Here is a 26,053-nt window from a genome sequence, read left to right as displayed (position 1 = left end):
TGACGATTCATCTAAACTAATGGTTTGTGTTAGTATTCTAGGTTCTTCATAAAGGTAAATTGTTCATAGTTTAACTGATAAGCCAGTCTTACCATTGTAGATGAGAAAATACCTTGAGTCCAAGCAGAAAGCTTTCATTAAATAAATAGACCAAAATTTTGTATGAGTAAACTTGAGTGTTTTGCCTCTGTAAGATCAACTGGTTGCTATATTTCTATTCCTTTTTTCTTTATTTACCTTGGATAATTTGCAGAAAGATACAGAAAGATTTAAGTTCTGCCCAAAAGGTGTTTTCTCTGGACTACTCTGATGGGTCTGTGAAAGAAAGGGTAGGGGAGGGTGATAGGGTCACTGTGTCTGGTTGAGCAGGTTGTTGACTGCATAAAGACAGTGTCCATTGGAGCAGGTGGGGGCTCAATTCCAGTTTGTGTTCATCAAGCCATGCGCCATGGACTAGGGCTGCAATGACCCAGAGCAAGGCGTACCATTTTGTAATTCCTACAAAGGTGCTGATAACAGCCTGAATATGCATCTTATTATAGTTTTATTTGAAAATCAGTTGTTTCTGCCTTTTCTGTTTTTTTTTTTTTCCTTTGAGAAATTTTCTGTAGTATATAGATAATTCCTATGGGAGTGTATGTGTATATACACACACATATAATGCCATTTATATGCCATGTGGTCTCTTTCTCTCTGTCGCACACGCGTACACACACACACACACACACCATATATGTTAGGTATTCTTTGGGAAAAAAAATCCTTCAGAAGGAGGACATCACCTTATATATATTCGATTCTTTATGAAATATCCTATAATATGGGGTCCTCTCTTAGTTACTTTGTTTGAACAGCATGGTACTGTTTGGGAAGACATAGAAATGGCCTCAGTGCTAGCTGTGGATACTTAAAAATGTTTCTTCATAAAATTGGAAAAGAAGCGAAGATGCTTAACATGGATTTAGTACTTATTCTAGAAATGAAAGATCACTTTTAAAAAAAGTAATACGTAAGTGGATACTGTATCAAATAAATGTTTATAGGATGAATAAATCTTCCAAATATCCTGACATTCTGTAAATGGTACTGTGGTTTGATTTGCTATTTCTAGTGTTTGTGTGATAGGAGGATTCAGAAGCTGCTGTGTCTCAAACACATTATACAGACAGGAAGGTTTGCTCTGGAAAACTGTATAGGGATCTCAAAAGGTGAGTTTAGTGATGAAAAAGACGATGGTGTTAAAGAAACATGTCAAGATTGGTGAATCAAATTGTTTCATGGAATATGAAAGTGAATAAAATCATTATTTCTAAGTTAATGCTTTATGCAATGTGTAATTTAAATGTATGTAATTAAAGTAATACATTTTATAATAGGCGTTTGGCTAATTTCTATCTCTAAAAGTTTCTATATTCAGGTTGTCCAAGTTTTTCTTGGTATTGTCTTACTGGAAAAATAAGGGATTGTCTTATATTCTGATCACTTTATATTCAGTCACCTATAATCGTTATTATTTCTAAACAGAAACTGAGGCTTCTTGAAGAGCTCGAAGATACTTGGCTTCCTTATCTGACCCCCAAGGATGATGAATTCTATCAGCAGGTAAGATCTTTTCATATTTTTATCAATTTGTATTGATTTGTTCTGATCTAAGAAGCAGCTGTGCTCTGGAGAGGTTAAATGAGAAGTGAAATGGTCTGATTTGGTCATCCAGTGACTCCTCATCACCCACAGAACATCCCAGTTCCTTCACGATCTGCTTCCTGCTGTGAACCTAGGGCTTTGGCACAGTGGACTGCTTTCTTCATCCCCAAACATTCCATGCTTTCTTCTACTTCCTTGCCTCTGCTCCTTCTGGTTCTTCTGCATAGAATATCCTTTTGCCTCTTACCTTGTTGCCAGATGGCTAATTCTTCAAGACTTCACTTAAACATCCCCTTCTTTGTGAAAGTTTCCTTGATTTACTTTACCTAAAAGTAGACTTGAGCACACTCTGTTCTGTGCTACTTGTACCTTCTAAGTACCTCTATCCTGCCTATCGCATTGTATTGCGGTTATGGGATTCCATGTCTCTTTCCCTGAGGTAGTCAGTACTCTTTCAATTATAAGTGATAAAAACCCCAACAGACTCACTGTAGCAAAAGAGGAATTTATTTTATTTTATTTTATTTTGAGATTTTTTATTTATTTGGCAGAGACAGAGATAGCGAGAGCAGGAACACAAGCAGGGGGAGTGGGAGAGGGAGAAGCAGGCTTCCCGCTGAGCAGGGATCCCGATGTGGGACTCGATCCCAGGACCCTGGGATCATGACCTGAGCTGAAGGCAGACGCTTAATGACTGAGCCACCCAGGCGCCCAAAAAAGGAATTTATTGACTTTCTTAACTTAGATGTCCAGGAGTACATGGCTGAATCCAACTTCTCAAAAGGTGTCATCTGATCCCTGCTTTTCTCTGTGTCGTGGTTTGGCTCTCCTCTGTGTGACTTCGTGCTGGCTAGGCTCTGACGTGCTAACGTACATAGGAGGAGTCTGACAGCCCAAGGGGTATGTGGTCTTAAGCACGTGGGATTTTAGAAGAAGGTAGCCATTTCTTTTTTTCTGGTTCCATCTGATTTCCCTGGGAGTGATCTTGTTGGCCTGGTTTGAGTCCTGTGCCTATTCCTGAGCCAGTCATTGTGTTCATGGGCGTGAGATGCTCCCGTTTGCCCAGCCTCGTTCATGCACCCACTCGTGGAGTTGGGTTCAAATATGACCATTTCCACTACAACTGCATGGACTGTGAACTGGAGATGGATGGTTTCCCCACAGGAAAATTGGAGTCCTGTTCTCAAAGAAGGAGGGGAAGGCATTTTGGGCAGGCACTAATAATACATATTCATCTGTTCTTCCCTACCAGAATGTAGGCTCTTGGGGATAAGAATGGGGCTCCCTCATCTTTGTTTCTCTGGGACCTCCCATGCAAATGTATATGGCTGATTCTCAGTAACTGCTGAAGGGAGACAGGAAAGAAGATGTTTACGCATCTAGCATTCAGGTCGCTTGACTTCTAGTTCACTCTCAATTCCAGGATGTTATCTATCATCTCCATTCTCATTAGATCTTCACTGTCTTTCAGTCCTTTTATGGATTGCTCTAGTTTCTCCTCTTTGTCCCTCTTTCTTAATCCTTAGAGCTATAGCACACTTTCTAAGCAAGACATAAATCTGAGCATGTCAGCCCCCTGCTTCAAACCTGGCAGTGGCTGCTCATTGCCTGGCTCTTGCCTTTCTAGTCTTATCTCTCCAACTCTTTCATCTTGTTACCTGCACTGGACTTCGGCAGGACCTCAGACTAGCCAGACAATCTCATGTTTTGGGCCTTCTTGCTACATCCTCTGCTGCCCTGCCTACTCCCTTTCCTTGGTGAACTCCTGTTACCTGTTAGCCAATGTGTCATCTCTTGTAGGATGCTCCCTGACACCTCTGCACTGCAGAGGCTTGTCTCTGCTCCCTCTTGTGTGCACCCGTAGTACTTTATATGTACCTTCATTATCTCCATGATTTTTATGCTTGTCTCCCCCATCCTCTGTACTTTGTATGGCACCTGGCACCTAGTAGGTATTTAATTAATTTGCTTGGATGGATGAGTGAATCAATGCATGCATTAGTTAATTTTAAAAGCAAGTTATATAATCATGTTTAGTATGCTTTTAATTTTGTTTTTATACACATACACTTCTCCCCAGGGAGGTAGCATCGGGAAAGGTTTGCAGGGTATATACAGAAATATCATATGCCAGCATGGTAGGGTTTTCTAGTTTTCCAAATTGTCTTAAATTAACATGTATTCTTTGGTAATCAGGAAAAAAAAAAATCCAAAGGACCCTTAAAACAAACCCACAAAATACGATCAGTTCTTAAATCCTTATTACTGTTTTTATAGCTAGAAGCCATCTGGTGCATGATTACACACACTGTTCTAAAGCAGCTTCTGAGCCTTTCGGCTTTGGAATGGTGCAAGTAGTGGTAGTACATGAAGAACTAAACACAGAGGTTATCAGCCACTGTGCTCAGAGCCAGCCCTACACTGGGGGATAAAAGGAAACTCAAAGGCAAACAACAACTATCAAGGCTGCTCTTTTATCTTTCCAAGACCCACAACAAGTCTGATACCAATATCTAATCACCTTAAGTGCACCTTATAATAAGGGTTACTGCTTCAACATACCCTTAGTAAAGGAAATCTATTCTCTTAAAAGATGAAGGGAAAATACTTTTTTTAAAAATTTTTATTTATTTATTTATTTTTAAAGTTTTATTTATTTTATTTATTTGAGACAGAATGAGAGAGAGAGCACATGAGAGGGGGGAGGGTCAGAGGCAGAAGCAGGCTCGCTGCCGAGCAGGGAGCCCGATGCGGGACTCGATCCCGGGACTCCAGGATCATGACCTGAGCCGAAGGCAGTCGCTTAACCAACTGAGCCACCTAGGCGCCCGAGAAAATACTTTTTTAATGACATGAACAAATAGACAGTTCAGACCCAACGTGGGGTCCTTTCAACAGGCCCTGGCCACAGGAATGCCATTCCAGCTGCTAGTCACAAAAGCAAGACTTTTTGCAGCTTCCCTGTTGGGTAGGTGTGTTTACTCTTACAGTGTGCCGTTCAGTCCTCACAAATCCTTCGTGCATTTATGCCACAAATGTGCATTCACTGACTGCTCTTCTTCAAGCTTGCAGTGTTTGAGGTAGGTATTATCTCCTCTCCTAGAAATTTCTCTTTAGATCCACACTGAGCTCCATATCTGAGCGGCAGAGGTGGTCCAAGCCCACATTTATCTGACTCCGAAGGCCCCTGCTCTTTCTGCTCTGTTGTGTGCCTCCCAGAATACTGTACTCAAATTTAAAACACCTTCAGAGATGTTTTTTGGTTTCATCTGATAAGACCATAGAGAAAAGAAATAAAACACCAACAAATCCGAAGTAGAAAAGTGGAGAGAACTTCTTTGGGTTCACCAGAGAGCACAAGGAAATGAGGAACTACATAGTCCAGAACAAACCCTGGCTTCCAGATCTCTGAGTGCTACCTCTTGTGTCCAGAGAAAATACCTCTCTCCTCACTACGCCCCCTTGCTTTCCATTACTGTGTACTTTCCACTCCGCTTGCTCATCTCCTTGCTTTATGTGTATTTGCTCATTTACATCTTACCACAGCCCTCTGAGGCAGGAGGTTTTTTAAAATCCCATTTTAGAGATGAGAAAACTGAGGCACAGAGGGGTTTAAAATTTTGTTCAAGGCTTTTAAGAAACAAGAAGTGTCAAGACCAGGTGGTCTGACTCCTGGATCTGACCCTGAGCATCATCCTACTGTATCTCTTGGTGCTTCTGGTATTGCTCTGCTTTCATCCCCACGATCCTACACCTCTCTCTCGATCCCTGCCCTCCCCTGTGACCTCCAGGGCTCCAGTTCCAACTACCTGCTGGGGGGCTCTGCCTGGAAGTCTTGCAGGGGCATCTAACCCAACACAATCCATATTCATTCATTACTGACTTCACTGAACATGGATACTTAGCTTCCCCGCCCTGTGCAGGTAATGTTGTAGGCATTAGTAGTGAAAACCAAGAGAAGATTCCTCCTTTGAGTTTATTTTCTTATGAGGTGGGACAGGGGGAGGGAGCAGAAATAAAAAGAAAGCTAGAAAATGAATGTTGGAAGGGCAAACAGGTATGGAGATGAAGTAGGTCAGAGGGCACCATAGGATGGGGGACTGCAACTTAGGGTGGTTGTGGAAGACCTTCTCATAGTGACGTTTGAACCAACCCCTTATGGAGGTGTGGGAGCAAGCTATGTAGATACTTGTAGTAAGAATGTTCTGGACATAGGGAAGAGCAGGGCCCCTGAGGTGTATCTGAGGAGAAGCACGTGAGGCCAATACACCTGGTGCGAAGTGAGAGAGTTGAGAACAGAAGGGATGAGATCAGAGAGCCATGGCCTGATGATACGGGAACTTGCCGGCTGTACCGGGCATGTCGGTGGTGACTCTGAATGACACGAGAAGCTGTGAGAGGGTTTGGAGTGCAAGTGTGACAAGCTCTGAGTCACATTTTGGTAAGGATCCGTTTTACAGGGAACCTGCTGTTCATTCTCTTCTCTAGTGGCCACCCTCCTGGTGCTGTTCACCAAATCAGAAATCGTGCTGTCCTCCCCTTCTACCCATTGCTTCAGTCCCTCATTCAGGCGCTGGGCCCTGGCAGGTCTGCCTCTTCATAAACCCTCAGGGTGTTTCTTCTTTTCATTCAGGCCCTCATTTATCATCTCAGACCAGCACAGTTTTCCTATTCTCCTACCTGGTGTTCCTTGTGCCCTCTCCAGTACCATCAATATTGTGTTCCTCTCAATAGGTCTGACTTGTCACTCCTAGTTTTCTAAATTTTGTTCAGTCTCTCTTGCCTGTAAGGTAGAGTTCACCCTCCTCAACATGTCCTCTAAGGCCACTGACCGTATGACCCCAGATTACCTCTCTGTCTCATCTCTACCCGTTGCCTAACATGGAGTCCAGCCATAGACTCCGTCATGCAGAGTCTCTTGCTACACCCAGGCTCCGCTGTGACCTTTCATCCTTCCCTGTTGTGCCTGTTATTCCCCAGGGTGTTGAGTGCTTTTTCTGTCTGGCGAGCATCTACTCACCCTTGAAGACCTTGCTGAAATAGGACCTCTTCTTTTTTTTTTTTTTTTTTAAAAGATTTTATTTATTTATTTGACAGAGAGAGAGAAGAGCAGGGGGAGAGGGAGAAACAGGCTCTCTGCTGAGCCTGATTTGGGACTCGATCCCAGGACCCTGGGATCATGACCTGAGCCGAAGGCAGACGCTTAACCGACTGAGCCACCCAGGTGCCCTGAAATAGGACCTCTTCTGTGAAGATCCCGGGAAATGCCATGTGTTTGACTTTCAGAATGTATTACAAATCCAGCTCCCTCCCACCGCCTCTGGCGCATTTGCCGTGCTCTTTCTGAAACCTCAGTCAGCACGTTACACTTTCTTGCTCAGCTTCCCATCGTGTTCAGAGTAAGAGCCCAGGACGTACATTTACCCACAAAGCGCAGGAAGAGCTGGTTCCCGACCGCCTCTCCCAGCTTGCTCCTTGCTTCTGCCGCCCCTCCTCTTGCCACTCTGGCATTCTTGCTCTGAGCATCAGCCAAGCACACTGCTGCCCCCAAGGCCTTTGCGCTTAATGTTCTCTTAGCCTGGGACTTTCCTCCCCCCCAGGTACCTGTGGGGCTTGTATCCTCATTTCTTGCATTCCTCTGCTCAGATGTCACCTTATCAAAGGCCCTCTCTGACCAGCCTGTGTGAGACAGGAACATTCACTGCTAGCATTCTCATCCTACTTACCTTGGATATTTTACTAAATAAGTAACTCAATAGTAAATTCATAAAATACTATGTATATTATGAGCCACATATCCTATTTATTTATATACCATCTAATTATAAATATGAGCTCCTGGAGAGCAGATCAAAGTTTCGTTCTCTTCCTGTTCCCAGCACCTCATGCTTTGCAAATAGTACGTGCTCAATAAATGTGTGTTCAATAAGTGAGAATTTTCCAGATTCCCTTCCTGCTTCTTTATTCCCTGCTCCCATGGAGTATTTTCATACTTCCCTTGTGATAAGTCTTTCTTTAGCTACTGGTTTTTATTTTTATCTATACTCTTAAACTATGAGACACTGTGAAACAGGAGCTATCTTGTTTATATCATTGTATTTATAACACTTTATACCGTATCTGATAGAGAGCAGATATTCAGTAAATTTTAAATAAACAAAAAATGAATCACTGAATTGGGGCACCTGGGTGGCTCAGTCAGTTAAGTGTCCGACCCTTGATTTCAGCTTGGGTCTAGATCTCAGGGTCATGAGTTCAGGCCCCACGTTGGGCTCCAGGCTGGGTATGGAGCCTACTTAAAAAAAAAAAAAAAGAACTGATGAGTGAGTGAATGAATGAACAAACATCTCAGGGTCACTTTGTAGCAAACCACATGTTATCCCAAGACTCAGTTGTGATAGCTGTAGCAGGGCCAATGCAGTGACCTCAGAAGAGAGCCTCCTTTGGGAGATAGCTCAGCGCAGCAGGAGGTTGGCCGGTTGGGCCAGATGTGTCCAGCCCATTTGTCTTGGGATGGCTACCAAGCCTTAAGCATGTTACAATGAAAATGATATAGAAAATGTTATGACTGATAATGTATACACTTCTATAGAGTGCAAAATACAAAGTGTTACCAGCAAAATCTATTAACAGCCAGATTAGAAATAGAGTCCCTTGACATCGCAACACTTTTTAAATGAAGTACATTTCCCAAGTCACTTGAAGATTTTAAAGTTGATTTTTTTAAAAACGATTTTATTTATTTATTTATTTGAGAGAGAGAGAAACAGCATGAGTGGGGGAGAGGATCAGAGGGAGAAGCAGGCTCCCGGCTCAGCGGGGAGCCCGATGTGGGACTCGATTCCGGGACCCCGGGATCATGACCTGAGCCGAAGGCAGTCGCTTAACGACTGAGCCACCCAGGCGCCCTCACTTGAAGATTTTAAATTTAATTTCACTCTACTGAGGGTTGAGTGCCACTGGTTTCATGTAGGTGAGCCTCCTGGACAAGTGGTATCTTACTCATTTAGCAACATGTCTGTCCTCTCTGTATGATGAAATTCTTTCAGAACCATCCCTTGATATGAGAGGAGAAGCAGTAGAATTCTGACATAATGGTTTAAAGTAGGTGGAAGGTAAAGCTTATTTTCCAGAAAACCTAGCATTCCACATGTTTCGGCCATTGATAAAGGCCTGGCATGTTGGTGGTTTATATCTAAAATACCTTTCCAGCTGCTTATTAAAATCATCATTTAGATCACGAAACTTTCTGTACATCTCAAGAGATATATTAGGTGACCAGACAACTATTAATACAACTGCATGACTCTATACTCCCTGGCAAAACTTTAATGGGATTCAACAACAAAAAATTCTGACATATTTGAAAATCTGCCAACAGCTGTTCCAAATTCTTGTGTGATATCTGCTGTTTTACATGTACCTGTCCAAATGGAAAGGGAACTTACTTGTTTGCCAGAATGAATTAATATTCAATTATTTAACGTTCAGCTCTTTTCCACAGTTACTTGTAGTTCTCTTTAAAGAAACACTACATGGTGCTTTTAGGTGCCAGGCACTAGTCTAATTACTTGATAAATAATTAGAGTGGGCATTTAGGATGGAGGGTTTTCTCTCAGATTTTTTTTTTTTTGAGATAGTGACCAAATTAGCCAGTTCTTATTATTTGTATTTCTTGTGTTAAAATCATAAGTTCATAGAGCATTCAGCAGCATTCCAAATGAGATTTAAATTAGAACCAGAAGTTAATATTGAAACATTTTGAAAATTCAGGGTCATCAAAAAGAATCTACTGGCAAATATAAGATATGTCATGAAAATTAAGAAGTTTTTTTTTTTTTAAAGATTTTATTTATTTATTTGACAGAGAGAGACAGACACAGAGAGAGCATAAGCAGGGGGGAGCAGCAGAGGCAGAGGGAGAAGCAGGCTCTCTGCTGAGCAGGGAGCGCAATGTGGGGCTCAATCCCAGGACCCTGAGATCATGACCTGAGCCAAAGGCAGATGCTTAATGACTGAGCCACCCAGGTGCCCCGAAAATTAAGAAGTTTTGAATGCAACATCTTTTCCCTGATTTTCCAATTTAAAAAGCTTTTTACATTTACTTTGGCAAATTTGAAAAATATACAGATGTCTAAAAAAGAAAATTAAAATTATGCCCAAGTTCAGCACCCAGAGATAACTACCATAAACTTGTGACCATATTTTTCCCCCAGTTTTCTTTTCTGTACTTATCTGTATACATTTGTTTTCTTTTTAAGCTGAGATCCTGTCATCTCAATGTCTGGTTACTAATTTCTTGTTTAATAGTACTTTGTTATTTATGTTTTTCACAAAACACTATAGAAATTTTTCTAAAGTGTGTCACATGAATATACCATTTTACCTCTAATCCCCTGTTGGGCATTTTGGTGGTTTTCAGCTTTTAATTATTATAAAGAACAGTATGATGAATATCCTTATAGTCTTGGTACATTTCTCTAATTATTTCCCTATGATAAATTCTTAAAAGTAGGATTACTGGATGGAAAGATATGAGGATATTTAGGTTCTGGTGAATTTTGTCCAACTGGCCGTAAGCAAGTTTGCAGTAATTTGCATTCCTAATCGTAGACTACCAGAATACTTGATTTTACCTCACCAGCAATGTGTATTACTGTGACAAAATTTTATTTTTTGCAAATTTTGTAGGCAAACCAAATTAAATATGATTTAATACAAATTATGTTAATTGATGTTTTTCCCTGACTTTGGTGCAGTTCATTTTTTTTCTATATTTAAAAGTCTTCTCCATTAATTTATGTGTGAATATCTCTGTTAATACATATTATATATATGTATATATATTTATATATGTATGTATATGTACATATACATATATTTAAATTTGGAAATGTTTTTTATTAAGAATATTAAGCCCATTTTTGCCATCTAGATTACAAATAGTTTTTTCTAGTTAGTATTTGCCTTTTTATTTTATAATTCTTTTTATGCAAAAGTTTAAAAGTTTAAAATTTTGTATATTCAAATGTATCAATCTTTTAAAAACAGTTTATTGATGAGCTGTGTGTATGTACAATTTACATACCATAAAATTTACCTTTTAACATGGTACAATTCAGTAATTTTTAGTAAATTTGTCGAGTTGTACAGCCATCACCACAGGAGTTTTAGAATATTTCCAAATCCCCAAAAGATCCCTCCTGCCTCTTTGCAGTTGTCAGCCTTCTTTCCCACTCCCGGCCCAGACCCTCACTAATCTGTTTTCTATCAATCTTAGATTTTTTTATTCTCTTACTCTTAGAGGCAAGTCTTGAGCACTTATATTGGAGTCAGGCAAGGGCTTGGGGATATAGTGGAGAATAAAACTGCTACCATGTCTTTCTTCTGGGAGATTCAGTCTTGCAGGAGAGATTATTAAACAGATAATAGTTCAAAGAAATACGTAGTTATGGATTGAGAAGTGTGTGTTGAATGATAATGGGGGATATATATTTGAGGTGGGGGAAGTTCAGGGAAGGATTCTTTGAGAAAGTGGCCTGCAGGATGAGAAGGGCCTGGCAGGTACAGATTTGGGAGGAAGAGCCTGCCCTGAAGGGGAGGTGTTGAATGATGGCCTCTTGAGGCCTGTAGGAAAAGAGGCCAATGTGGTTGGAGGGGAAAGGACATGAGAGATGAGTGAAAAAAATCCCGGGGGTGGGGGGGGTGGGATACTTTCCCACATCATTATTACTGTTTTGTTTTTAGAATGCTGTTTTTAATGTCAAGGTATTTACTTGTGATACTCATATGGTTATGTGAATTTCCCGGGTCCTTAGAGTTATTATTCCCCTGTGTTAAATCCATCTTCTGCAGTCTCCAGCCCTACTGTATTTTGAATGATGGCCGCAAGCTGTGTGTAGATTGTGTGTGTGTGTGCGTGTGTGCATTATCTCCAGTCTTCCTCCTCTCCCAGTCCCAGAGAGAGTGTGTTCCCAATTATCTTACTTTTCGCTAATATTTTATACTGAGGATTAAAGAACCCAGAGTTGTTAAGAAATTACGGAGAAATTTCCTTCTTGACCGCTGCTGTTCGATGTGCTTCAAGTATACCGAGGCCTCTGGGACTTGCTCAGAGAACCAGGTTAGTGATAGAATTAGAGTTTCTGCGCATGGTTCCAGAATATTCCGTTGTTGCTTACTAGACTGCTGTCTTCATAAGCTGCATAAACAGGAAGTACGCTATTTCTCTTTTTATTTTTCAAAGGGATAAACGAATATAGAAACTATAAATCCTAAATGCATCCCTGGCAGTCTCACTGGCCATTCATAGTGGTGGGCCACATAACTCTGCTTTCTGTCACTTTAAATTTATGATCCCACACCTCAGGTAGGCACTCTGAGAAGCAGGGCAATCCTACCACGCTTTCCTAGTAAGGTCATTTTTCCATATGCAGGCTTGACGACTTCATTTTTCTTCTGCCTGCATAGACTTCCTGCTTACCTTCTATTTCCTGCATTCTGGATCAGGCAGAATGGGCTAGATAATGCTGTAGTAACAAGCAACCCTCAAATCTCAGTGGCTTCCCCCAGCAATATGTCTTACTCATTCTACGTATCATTTGTGGGTTGGCAGAAAATCACTACCCATGAAAGTAGTAACTCAGGGGTCCACATAGCCACTAGCTGGTGACTATGCCAAAAAAGAGCGTTCTGGAGGGTGTGGTACTCCCTAAAGTGCTCCAGGCTAGAAGTGACAGCCGTCATTTTTCTGGACACAAACAGTCACATGTTTCACCCAACATGAGGGGGCTAGGAAGCATAATTCAACATTGGATCCAAAAAGCTGGGTGATGGCAGAGGAGTCCAGAACTATCTGGCAAGCAGGCCACGTGACCAGCCCACATTCTTAACTAGTGATTGGTTTTGCATTTTCACTGTGAAAAATTGAAGTGCTCCCCTCTCTCTCCCTCTAAAAACTCCCTGAAACTTAGTCATTTGCCTATTATCAAGTTTATAGTCCTCTCTGAATTTAGATCTTCTTTCTCCTTCCAGTTTATTCCGATACAGGAAGTTTTTTGATCACATACTCCTGTCAGGAACAAATTTTAAGCATATACAGTGGGGTCCTACTAAGTGTTTAAGAATGGGCTGTCTGGGAAAAAATAAACCAGACTCGATTTTTAGTGTTTCCTGATTTCTGTGGTGTAAATACTTCTCCATGGCCAATTTCAGGCTACCAACATGTCACTGAATGTGCAGTTGGGAGGCGATGTACACAGTAGGCTTTCCCAAGGGGATATAAAGTGACTCCAGCACACTACGGATAGTTATTCATTAAATAGACGTAAGTATTACTTGTATACTTGTGTCTATTTTATAATAGAACTCATATTAAACGCATGTATATGTGTTTATATATCAAACACATATATGTACACATATTTTAGTAAAGCTTGATTTTTTTTTTTTTTTTTTTTAGATTAAAAACAAAATGGTTCTGCCAGCTTCCCCCCACCAACTCTGGCGGATTGCCATACAAACCCCACTGGTCATTCATATACTTCCCTTGGGAGACTCCCGCTCTGGCCACTCAAGGATTTTGCTCCTGTAGTTAATCACCCCGTGTCCTGCAGCAGCAGCCTCTTCCCAGGAGTATCCTGGCAAGCTCTGGTGTGTCCCCCCCGTCTTCCAGCACTGAAGATGGTCCCCCGATCTGGTATTGCCCTTCATCAACAACTGCGTTATTCTGTTCCCCTTCAGAGCGTGACCTCGGAGATGGACATTTAAGCACGGCGCCTCCACTGCTGCTCTGTCATTCCATCCCCACCACTCTGCGAAATCACTCTTGTCACGGTCATCATTGATCTCCATGCTGCCACATCTCGGGGGTCATGTCTGTCCTCATCTCACTTGGCCTCTCAAGAGTGGTCGCCTACTCCACCCTTGAAGTGCTCCTGTCTTTTCACTTCTGCATTAATACTCTGTCCTAGTTTTCTCCCTCAAAGGTCTCTTTTGCTCCTTTCCTCTGAAACTCAGGAAATGGCCGTGGGCCCCCTTCTGTGTTCATGCTGTTTCCCTGGGAGGGCTCATTCATTTCCAGGCCTTTAAAAACCACAGGTGTGCTGACAGCTGCCTCCTGGATTTCCAGGTGTGTCTCTGCAGTTGACCCCCCCCCACCCTCCCCACCACTTCTACGTGAAGATTTCGTAGGTATCTTAATGGCTACAGCTCCAAAAGGGAGCTCCTCCTTCCTTCCGATTCTTCTACCTAGCATTCCTGTATTGTCCCAGTCTTTTTTATTTAAAATAAAAAGGAGGGGTGCCTGGGTGGCGCAGTTGGTTAAGTGTCCAGCTCTTGGTTTCTGCTCAGGTCATGATCTTGGGCTCCGTACTTAGCATGGAGTCTGCTTGAGACACTCTCCCTCTGCCCCTCCTGCTTGAGCGTGCACGCATTCTCTCAAATAGATAGATAAATCTTTAAAAAAAATGGTAAGCTGTTTATTCATTTATTAAATCCAGAAATCTGAGGGTCATCTGGAACTGCTTTCCTTTCTTTACCCCTCACATCTAGTTGATAAGCACTGCTTTTTGCTCTGCCTATAAAATACGTATTTTACCTGTCTCACATTTAGACCATCATCTCTTTTCTCCTGGATGGTTGTAATAGCACCTAACAGGAATTCCACTTTCACATTTGCCTCTTTCCAATCTGTGCCCGATATTGTAACTAAGAGTGATTTTTATAAAATGTAAATCAAATTACTCTTCTTCCCTTGGGTCCTCTAGCACACTTCGAGTCAAATCTCGATTCCCTACTTTGACCTCCCAGGCTCTGTGTGGTCCAGCCCCTGCCTTCCCTTCAACCCCACCACATGTCTCTCTGCCTTTGGCTTTTTTCCTCTAGTAAAACTGGCCTTCTTTTTGTCTCTCGAAAAGTCTGGCCTCCCTCCTCAGTACCTTTGTGGTTTTTGGTCATTTCTCCGGGAAGCTCTCTCCCCAGCTTGTCACGTGGCTGGCACCTCCTTTTCCTGAAGATCTCAGCTTAAATTCCAACTCCTTAGAGAGTTTTCCCTCATCTATGACAGATTTCCCACTGGTTTGTTTCTGTCCTAGTACTTAACGCAATTCGAGACCACTTTTCCTTATTTATTACCTGATCTGGTAGAAAGCTCTGTGAGGGCAGGAACCTTATCTCTGTCTAGTTTTTGGTAGGTGCTCCGCAGACATACATTGAATGAAAAAAACGTATGAAGGCATAAATGGTCTTCCCTGTTTATCATATAAATGGTAATCATTGATGAAGATATAGAAGGAATGTGTCTCAAAAATGGTGGGCAGTACAGTACTGAGAAGGTACCGATCAGATTAAACTTTACGGGGGTAAATGTAAAATCCTGTGCTTTGGTTAAAAAAAAAAAAGTCCATTTCATTGTACAGAATCAGGGAACTCTGGTTTATCACCCATTCATGAGTCTTAGGAGCCAGAAGTGGTGGCTGAATAGGTAATGAAGTCCTCCACTGTGACAATAAATCCATGTGTTTCCATATTAGAGGAGGGATCATCTTACAGTATTCTCCTCCAGTGACACCAGTAGAATGATCACAACTTTCTCAGTCGCAGTAGAACCCCTCATTTATTCACTCCTTTATTCAACATTTGCCGAATACATTCCGGGCACTAGTATTATCGTTGTAAGCAAAATTCTCCTGGCTCTAGTGTTCGTGGGACTTGGTATCTAACTCCCTACGAGAAGTGATTTCTCCCCCAGTGAAAGTATTAGAGCAGACACCAGTTTGTCATTTATTGGGAGGCAGGGCAGTCTCGTGGTTCAGACCTCCTGCCTTGGAGCCAGACTCGAGCCCAGAGGCTCCAAATCCCAGCTCCACTGGGTATCAGCTATGTGACTCCCGGCAAGTGTTTAAATAAATGTCTCTGTGCCTCCAGATTCTCCTGTAGAAACCAGAGACAGTAACAGTACCGTCACGTAAAGCTGTGAGCTGCGAATGAGTCAACGTGTCTGAATCATTTAGAATAATACACGGCACTTAGTAAGCACTTAATAAATAGGTAGTAAGCAGTTAATTAATAAAATCGTGTTGTCCGGAGGGCCAAAGGTTGGAAGACAGATTGAGGGCAGGGAGAAGTGGCTGTAGAGGGAGCCTGGCAGATTAGAGCACAGATGCTGATTATTTTGTTTATAGTCAAGATGAATGATTTGAGCTGGGACTTGAAAATCCTGCCTCGGACAGTCGATGACATTCGTTTCACGTCGCCTTCCGTGTGAGGCTGGAGAGATACGGGTCCTGTTCAGAAATGCTACCTGACGGTTGTTTTTTTTCCCCCTCCGAACGCTGACCAAGCATCACAGTTCTGGAAATGAGAAGCTCCTAGCTCTCCGTGAACACATGTTTTTGCTTTGGTTTTGTTTCAGTGGCAGCTGAAATACCCGAAACTGATTCTCCGCGAAGCCGGCAGCGTACCCGAGGCGCTCCATAAGGAGGTGCAAGAAGCCTTCCTCACGCTGCATAAGCATGGCTGCTTCTTTCGGGACCTGGTCAGGATCCAGGGCAAGGATTTGCTCACCCCGGTCTCTCGCATCCTCATCGGCAACCCAGGCTGCACCTACAAGTACCTCAACACCAGGCTCTTCACGGTGCCCTGGCCGGTGAAGGGCGCTAGTCCGAAATACGACGAGGCGGGTATCGCTGCTGCCTGTCAGACCTTCCTCAAGCTCAACGACTACCTGCAGACAGAGACGAGCCAGGCTTTGGAGGAACTCGCTTGCAAAGAGAAAGCTAATATCGATGCCGTGCCGGTGTGTATCGGTCCAGATTTCCCCAGGGTCGGGCTGGGGGCCTTTGACGGGCAAGACGAGCTGGACATTAAGAACAGAGCCGCATACAACGTCACTCTGTTGAATTTCATGGATCCCCAGAAAATGCCGTACCTCAAGGAGGAGCCTTATTTTGGCATGGGCAAAATGGCCGTGAGCTGGCATCACGATGAAAATCTGGTGGAACGGTCGGCGGTGGCCGTGTACAGTTATAGCTGTGAAGGTACAGTCTGCTCCGGGAAGACGCATCCCCGGGCGTCCGCGACCGGAGTTGGGGAGGCTCTGGAGGCGTGCGCGTGCGCATGCGCGAGTGTGCGTGTGCGTGCGTGTGCGCATGCGCGAGTGTGCGTGTGCGCGGGTGTGTGTGTGTCCGTACACAGGTGTCGTGACTCCTTCCTAGGTTTGCCACACCCAGGTATCTGCAGAGTATGCCTCTTTCTCGTCCAGTGGTGCCGTCCAGCTCGCTGTTACACTGTCCTCAGACCGAGGACTGCCGCGTGTAACCACTACTGCCGTTCTGTCTTTCTCATGCCCAGGAGAGCAGCGTCTTGCTTTCACACAGCCAGGTGCCTTTCTGTAAAGCTCGGCGTACACCGTACAGTTGCTATAATTAACGTGCTGATAAAGGGCCGGGAAGACGAAAATCTGTCATCTTCCCAGGTTCCCACAGGTGCACATTCTCAGTCTTGCCAAAATACTCTATTGTGGTTGACATCACTGTCTTGATGGGAGCGATTTGTCAAATACGGACTTGTTCGTGGCTTCATACGGATTTGACTACTGTCCTTCCTTGCCAGAAGCAGTTGAAGTGGGTTCTGTAAGCAGACAGTCCTCTGTTTTTAGGAAACTCTCCAGCCACCCCCATCAGCTCTGCAGTTTTAGACCTAAAAGGGGTGCTGTGGGCGAACTTGTTCTCGAAGTTTCTGAAATCTGGCCCCCTTGGAACAGAGAACATAGGCTACCTTTTTGTGGCCTCCTGGAACTTTACTTCTTCTGTTGCTCCGTTTCTGTGTGTTTAGGGTGTCCATTGTTTTTCAGCCCAGGGTTATAAAAAGACAGTTGAACGTATCCAGCACAGCGTGACCATTGCTGACTTTGTTCTTTGCCTGATCTTTTGACAAAGGAATACAAGACACAGTATTAGCTCTTTTGTCTGTTTATCTCTTCTACCTGTTTATTGAAAGATGCTTGGAAAACCAGAGTTCTAGACATCCCATCAGGGAGCAAACTGGAACTTTTAAGGGTCAGTGCCTTCTGAAAACTGTTTTTTTAATTGGTTGTCATTATCGCTTTGTATGCTTTTTGTTTACTAAAATGACTGCTTTATAAAAGGGATTTTAAAAAGGAAGTTCTCATGATTCTCTTTAAATTTCTTCCCATTTCCCAATCTCAGACATTTCCTCAGGACAGCTAAAATATCTTCTAGCTTTAACTCACGTCTTCAGCCCGGAACAGGGAACTAGTTTAGCGGTTGGAAATTTCGCCAGTTTCCCTGGCACCTCAAATAACGATGCTGACCTAAGAAAATTGCTTGGAGGGGATTTGATGCTGTCCTAATGGAAAGAACTGAGATCTTCTGATCTTTGCTAAGGCGTTGCCAGGGATTTAAGAACGATCACATCCAAGAACTCTGATGGGAAGGAACAATGGATCCAGTTTGTTAGTTTCCTTCTGAAGGAGGCAACTCTCTGAAGCTGAGGCCGTTGAGGCCTTGGTATGTGATAGCTCAAACTGCGACAAGGATGTCTTTGTGCTCCCACCTCCTCTCAGCCCTACAGTTTAATAGTCCTTTTGTACTCTCAGAGCGTGGGCGATCAAGTCTTTTTTGAAACCTAGAATATCATTCAGAAAGGAATTTAAATTTTGAATGAATGGTTTCTGTCGTTGGCAGTAGTTAAGACCGATAGAGTATACAAGTATACATAAATACGTAAAGGTTTATCCTTGCAACTGTCATCTGGAGGAGGGAACTGCAGAATTAGAATCTGTAAGAGCAGCGTGGTTCCTTTGTTCTCTTAGAACAAATCCGAGAGAATCCCAGAACTCTAATAATAATAACTGCAACACTAGGAGCTCTCATTTACTGAGCACCTACTATGCTCTGGGTGTTGGTATAAGCATTTTACATGTATTAACCTGTTTTATTTTTATAACAGCCCTATCAATGAAGTACTGCTATTCTCATTTTACAGATGAGAATACCGAGGCACAGAGGGTTGATTACCTTTCCCGTGGATATACAGCTACTAATCAGCAGAGGAGGGATTTGAACCCAGACATTCTGGCTTCAGAGTCCTAACAGCTATGAGTAGATGTTTCCTATTCTTGCAGTATAGTTCCCTCTGGGATTTGGGTTTTTAAAATGTCCACCTCTGGAAAGGTGAAGGGAATGTTCTCCTTCTTCTCCTTAGCAGGTCTCATATTCTCTCCTCTTCTGCCTGCCACCTTGCTTCTCTCCCCCCGCAGCATCTGCTTGTAGCTTCCTACGCATGCTCTCAGGTGATTGGAATGCATTAGATAAACTTATTCTATGAAGTGGAACCTCTCTCTAGGCCTCCAGTTGTGTGTGTGATGTTGAGTCAGATGGTTTACAAAGCATGTGCCTTGAAACTTTTGGGTGGATGCATTTCTTCCAGGTGACAAGTGATATGTTTACTTCTCTGGCCTCCCTGTAATTCTGCCAGAGGTATGGTAAGGGTGGCCTCGAAGAGAGCCATTTGGGTGACAGTCACGGTCGGGCTTAGGAAGGGCTTGAAGGTGGCGAAGAGAATGGGAATTTCAGATGACGGTACTGTCTTCAGAGTCCCTGAATGTGTTTGCCGAGCAGTTGCTAAAAGAAATTCAGTTGGCTGTTCTAGACAGTAGGGAGGCTCCAGAGGTAAATCAAATTCCCATGCTTGCCTTGAAAGGACGGGTAAAGTGTGCTTCTGTGATTGTAATTATGCCATCCGGAAATATGAGATCCGGAAGAGACTTGAAATCACCTTGTTCAAGCATCTCATTTTACAGATGAGGACACTCAGGCGGGGAGAATGGCAGTGACTTGTCCAAGGTCACATAGTTCCCTAGTGACAGAAAAGTGTCACGTGCCACAAAGAGTTCATATAAAATGCATTGGGAGTTCAGAACAGAAGAGATTACTTCCTGCTGAAATTAAATTCAGGTGAAGCTTAAGATCCTTCAGGACTTTGCTCTCAATACCTTTTCCTAGTGAAATCTTTCTGTAGATTTATAATGAGCCAGTCATCCCTCTTTGGTTTATTTCTGTGAGTAGAGGTCATTGAGAAGTAATTTGTATAGGATACGTGTAATTATATACTGAATTCATTGGCTTCACAAGCAGTGCTAGTTAATAGATATCCCCAGTAAGAAGATTGAAATGGTACAACATTTAATCAGGAATGGCTTCAGGGAATCGTGTGTAAATTGGCAGAGTATTTGATTTTCCTATGCTAGCTTTGCTGGCAATTGCTTGTTACTCCTAGATGTTAAAAACAAACAACCCCCCCCCCCCGCAAAAAATATGTACATATACATGCACAAATTTTATCAGGGAAGGCATTAACAACTCATTGCTTACTGTAGTCCTACACTTTGTTCTCTGACTGGAATACCTTCAAAAGGATCAGGTGAATAATTATTGGTTACTGTTTTTCGTACATTTGGAAGGAAACATTTTCTGCAACATTGTCTTTATAGGAAAGACAATTCTTAAGAATTTTAACTAGTGCCAAATATTGCAGATTCTTGATATTATTTTCCAGATTTCCTAGGAAGGGCAAAGGAGGAAAAGTGAGAGAGGCCAATCCATGATTCCTGCTGAGTATGTGATAAGAAAACAGGACTTTGTAATAATTTTCTTGGAATTCTAGGACTCCCATTTCATGTCTTTGACTCAGGAAAATTTGAATTCATTTAAAGATAGAAATTCATTACCATACTTTACTTTGACTTTGAAATGAGTAGCTTCATATTCCTTAGCTCATCTTTGAAAGCATGAAAGGTTAGATCGTAACTGCAGGTAGGGGGTGGGAGCATTCATAATTTTTAAAAATGCTGTGATATTTAATGTTTTCCTACATCTCCTGGCATCCCTGTTTGAGGTCTCAAAGTTCATTTGACTTTGTTTCATTTTATCATGCCATGTGCTGTTATTTTTTTTTAAGATTTATTTATTTATTTTAGAAAGCGAAGGGGGGAGGGGTGGAGGGAGAGGGAGAGAGAGAATCTTAAGCAGACTCTGCACTGAGTGTGGAGCCTGACTGACATGGGGCTCCACCTCATAACCCCGAGATCATGACCTGAACTGAAATCAACAGTTGGATGCCCAACTGACTGAGCCACCCAGGCGCCCCTGTTAGTTATTTATGAAGTCACTTACTTTGTTCAGTAAAACTTGTTTGGTGGTCTAAGTCACACTTAATCCCCATGAAATTATATATGCATTGAACAGTAAGCAGCCACTTTTTGCCAAGTGCTCTTCTAGATGCTGAGCATATAGTCAGGAACGAAAATCCCTGCCCTCACAGAGCTTATGTTTTAGCAAGGAGAGACAGCAAACAAACAAACAAGAAGGTTGTAAACAAAGGGGACGCACAGGTGTACAGTTTTAAATAGGAAAGTAGACTTCCTTTTGAAGGTCACGTTTGAGCTAAGACTGGAAGGAGAGAGTGAGCGGGAGGAGACCAGCCTGGGGGAGAGGGTATACGGGAGGCCCAGCGATGGAACATGATGTTGAGATATTTCAGAAGCAGCAAGCACGGATAGAATTGAGTGAGAGAAGAGGGGGAGTAACAGCAATGAAGACAGAGAGGAAAGACTAGGGGTGCAGAGTGGGCAGAAGCTATTACAGAAGTAATACTGTAACACAAGGTCCTGGGCTTGTCCAGGGCATGGCATGAGATAGGAGCCGTTGTGGTTTCGAGTGGAAAAAGGGAGGCAGCGCTGGAAGCAGGACAAGGAGGCTGTTGTAGTAATCCAGAGTAGAGAGGGTGGGCCAGATTAGAAGAGGCGGAGGTGATAAGGAATGTTCATACGATGTCATGTTAAGTGCTGGTGAGAGAAGAAGACCCGTAGTGCCATCTCCCAATTGTCAAGGGAAGGCCAGCCAAGGAGAATGGCTGATTTCCCCCGCTCCCTCAATAGTTTTCTTGTGGTATAACTTACATACAATAAGCTGCACATATTTAAAGTTTACAGTTTCATGAGTTTTAACACACCTGTGAAACCATGACAATAATCAAGATAGCGAACATATATCCATTATCCCCAGAAGTTTCTACCTGCCCCTTTGGTGATCCCTAATGATTAATGATGTTTCATGTGCTAATTGGCCATTCATGTATCTTCTTCGGAGAAATGTTTCTTCAAGTTTTTTTTTTTTTAAGATTTATTTAGTTATTTATTGTAAGGGGACGAGGGGTGGAGGGAGAGAGAGGGCCCCACACAGACTCTGTGCTGAGCGCAGAGCCCAATGGGGCTCTCTTCCACAATCCTGAGATCACAACCTGAGCTGAAACCGAGTCAGACTCTTAACCGACTGTGCCACCCAGGCGCCCTTGTCTCTTCAAGTTTTTTGCCCATTTTTTAGTTTTGTTGTTTATTTAGTTGTTGAACTTTAGGAGTTCTTTATATGTTGTGGATATTAATCTCTTAACAGATACGTGATTTGCAAATATTTTCCCCAAGAATGGCTGACTTTTTAACGATGTATTCATGTGATGAGTAGGAGATGAGGACAGACTGGAGTGGAACAAGCTTTATTGTCTAGGACATTAATTGGGCAATTTAATTCCTTATTACTGAATGACATCATTTATGTTAGCACCCCAGATATGCTCCTTTCCAGTGTATTTTTCCCCCAGCAGTAACCACTGTCCTGCTTTCTGAGGCTGTACCTTAGTTCTGTGCATATTTAAATTATGAATTAGAATTGTAAGCTCCTTGAAGGTATGGTTTGTGTCCTTGTATGTGCATATAATGGTAGAAGAGTAAGTATTTTTTGCCTAAAGTTAGTATTTTTAGTTGTGAGTGGTTTATGCTGTTCATCTACATTCTGGCAACTGTACGATAACTCTGATTTCTGCAACTACAGTATCTGTTTAGAATTGGGATTCTTTTGATTGCAAATAGCAGATACCTGGCCTAACCAGGCTTAATTTAAAAAGATCAAGAATTATCTCACTTAATAGGAAGCCCAGAGGTCTCACTGGCTTCCAGTGGACCTGTTTCAACAATTAATAGCGGGGTCAATTTCCAGTTTCTTTCCCTTCATCCTTCTGCTCTTCTTAAGCTATTGCCTTCCTCCCTTGGGGCTAGCAAATTTCTCATGGCCCCCAAATGCCTTCCCCCAGCTGTTGTGGCCACATAGCTTTTCTATGAGCTTTGAGAAGGACAAAAACTGGGTGTTGGACAGGTGCTTTGAACTCTGGGTAAAGCTTTGCTTGAAGCTAGATGAACAAATAATTATCCTCTTTTGGTTAATCCAGCTTGGTTCTGATCTTCTATGTTATTTACAACGTGAAGGTTTCTTGTAAATCTCTACCACTCTGTCCTTTCCTGAGGCTGCCCAAGGAGTTACAAGCTCTATTGTTAGAAGGTCTAGCTTGGAGAATGTATTGTTTGAGAAGTATCTCTGCTTCCTTTTCCCATTTCATATTTTACCTCAGATAATGTAATGGTTTTGAAGCTTTAGCTAAGAGCCCCCAGAACAATTTTTCTCTCCTTTTCTCACTTTTGCTTCCCCCCCGCCAAGTCCATGAAACATGATATAATAAGGTTCTCCTATGTATGTGAATATTTATATCTTAATTTTTTTTTTTTTTCAAATGCTTAATCTGAAAGCTGACAGAGCCAGACATCATGTTGAAAGGCTTTAGACTTTTCGGGAAAGAGTTTGCAACATTTTCCTAAAATCCCAGAAAATTTATGATTAATTTTATAATCTATCTATGTCAAGGGACTATGTTTGTCCTGAATTGCTTGTTTCGAGGCATCTGAGAGCAGCTTCCAGCTCCTTAAAGACTATGAGCTGGGACTGATTAGGCAACCCCCCCCCGCCCCCAAACGTCTCTGAATTCATTTCTTCAGACCATTCATTCCTCAGTGGCTGGGAGGGAGTTTGCTCTAAGTCAGCAGCAAGCTGGACTGTTTGTTCTTTGCCCAATCAAGGAAAGCGTTGCTAAATTGCAGAAGTCTCCCAGGCAGCTTCTCCTTGGTGAACGCTTCTTTCCTTAGGGACATGCCCTTCAGGAGCGTTTCCCAAATGTTCTTGGGCTTATGCCATTTGCCATCACTTTGGAAACCTGTCCAGAAAATTACACGAGGTCTGCACGCAGAAGTGTCTACCTTCCAGAGGGATCACTCTGAAAAACGGATCTGACCTATGAAAAAGTCTTTCATGTCTATCATTGCCCTCAGTCTAAATTCCTTACCGTGGTTCACAGAGTGTCCTGGCCTCTGCCCCTCGATCCCCACCCCTCCAACCTCTTCTCTTGTAATTGTGTGTCACTCGCGTGATACACTTGCAATTTTAAAGAATTAATTACGTTCTTGTACACCTGTCTTGCCATTTCCCTCCCCAGAAGGTATCTTCCCAGCCTCACACCCTTACCTTCTGACTCTTCTCCCTTTTTTCAAAACAGATTCTCCATCCCAGACACTGGAATATCACAGATTAGCACAGGAGAGAGAAAGCATCATGAGGTTTCGTACACCAGCTGACTAGCTGCAACTTCTGGGTTTCTCCTGCCTCAAGATCTGGGACATGGTTAGGAAGGGACCTGCTACTGAAGCCCTTCTGGGTATGGGGTTAAGGAAACAGAGAATATAATTGCCGAGGCCAGAGTCTTAGAAATCTTAGCACTTGGCCAAGGGAATAGGAAATCGGGCTATTAATGTGTGGTGATGATGAACATATATTTACACATCAGGGAAATTATTGACATACAGTATTAATGGTATATGTTATTAAATGTACAAAATTTCCAGCGATGTATTTTATTTGATTGGAACTGTCCTCTCATCCTTCATGCTCAGGTTTCTGTCTTTGTTTCCTATGTGACAGTGGTTGCATACAGCTTGGAAAAATACAAACCAAATATTTGATGGCACTTATCTTTTACTAGATGGGAATTAATTGTTCTTCAAAAACTAGTTAGCATAAAAAAGACAAATTGGTTAATTTGGGCAGGGAGTTGGTATTGTAAACTTGACATTTAAGTTTAGCATTCTTTTGTATTTTGTTACATTTTATACTTCTTGAACACTTTGGTTAGTGGGAGCTGGGAATGCATCAAACACACTTGAGACATGCACAGTCCTTTCAGTGTTACTGAGGTTGAAAGGCAAGTAGGAACTTCTTGCCTCTGCTTGTTTCCAGAATAACACGAAGCAAGAGTAATCAGGTGCAGTTGCTCTAGATAACTGGAAGTTGCTTTTATTGAGACAGTGAGCAGCACTGTACTTATGCAATAAAAAATTGATCAGATGAACAGCTTCCCTCCCTCCTCTGTACACAGCCCAAGGGGGAAACAAACCCTCAAGAAAACCTTATTTTAATGAGCACATTTCAAAGGTGCTAGATTTATGGGAGACATCAGGAAACACTGATTGCAATTACTGTCTCTGTTTGTCGTTCCAGGCTTTATTTGTGCCCTATTGGGACGAGGGGGTGGGGGAATAGCAGATAGAGGGGAAAGTTGTCAAGCAGCGCATTAGCCTGTGAAGATCGTTGCTTAGCAGAATAGCCATACTCACTGGCTGGAAACCACAACAGCATCGTTGTCATTGTAATTTAGAAACCATTTCTTTTTAAAGTTCAGTAAGAGTTGATTTCACCAGAGAGAGACATATGAAAAACCTTCTTAAGGTATTTCTATTCCTTTCCCTCTTGCTACCTCCATTGTCATTAGGGTGCTCCAGAAGGAAGCGGCCAAAAGCCCTAGGGTATCACAAATATAAACATACGATTTTGCCTAGCAGTATTCTTTTGCTAAATTGATCTGCTTATCAAATAATTTAGCATTAATTTACTTTATTATGTTGTATGCTAGTATTAATCGCCTGACATCATTATTTTATTCAGCCTGGCTTCCTTGCTAACACGTGCAGTAGACATCTCTGTCAAATCACAAATATCAGGACCCTAGAGCAGGACTTGGCCAGCGTTTTCTGAGTAAGGGGCTGGCCAGACGATGGATGTTTTTGGCTTTGTGGGCCCTATGGTCTGTGTCTTAGCTACTCAGCCTCCGACCCTGGGGAAATGAGTGGGCGTGACCATCTTCCAGTTACTTTGTATAAGTAGGTGATAGGCCTGGTTTGCCTAGGGGTTCCAACAAAGTTCAAAGATGTAAATGCCTGTAGGGGCCAGGCAGGTACTGCCAGTGAGGGAAATGGCTGACGGGGACAGCCACTAGCAGAGAGCACATGCCTTGTCTAAAAGGGGCAGCTGTTTCTTAGCTCGGCCCTGGCTCGGGGATACCAGCTCTTGTAATTCAAGAATAGCTGGACATTTGTGTTTTTATGCAAAGCACTTATCTCAGTTGGCAGCTAACTTAGTTAAGAAAATGTAGTGCAGGTCAAATTTACTCCTTT

At 42.6% G+C, this 26,053-nt stretch overlaps 1 protein-coding gene across 2 annotated transcripts in view; it reads left to right on the top strand.

Annotated features, from left to right (window-relative positions):
- The window catches only part of FTO (FTO alpha-ketoglutarate dependent dioxygenase), a 373,021-nt gene that overhangs the window by 101,912 nt on the left and 245,056 nt on the right, over positions 1-26,053 (top strand). For both annotated transcript variants that reach the window (XM_035025197.1, XM_035025199.1), the window contains exons 2-3: positions 1,525-1,602; positions 16,058-16,682. In XM_035025197.1, the coding sequence (XP_034881088.1) occupies positions 1,525-1,602; positions 16,058-16,682 (703 nt within the window). The remainder of the gene's footprint in view (positions 1-1,524; positions 1,603-16,057; positions 16,683-26,053) is intronic.

This window comes from Mirounga leonina, unplaced genomic scaffold (genome assembly GCF_011800145.1).
Source record: "Mirounga leonina isolate KUSES-001 unplaced genomic scaffold, KU_Mleo_1.0 Mir_180, whole genome shotgun sequence".
NCBI lineage: Eukaryota > Metazoa > Chordata > Mammalia > Carnivora > Phocidae > Mirounga > Mirounga leonina.
This window is presented reverse-complemented; position numbering and strand designations above follow the sequence as displayed.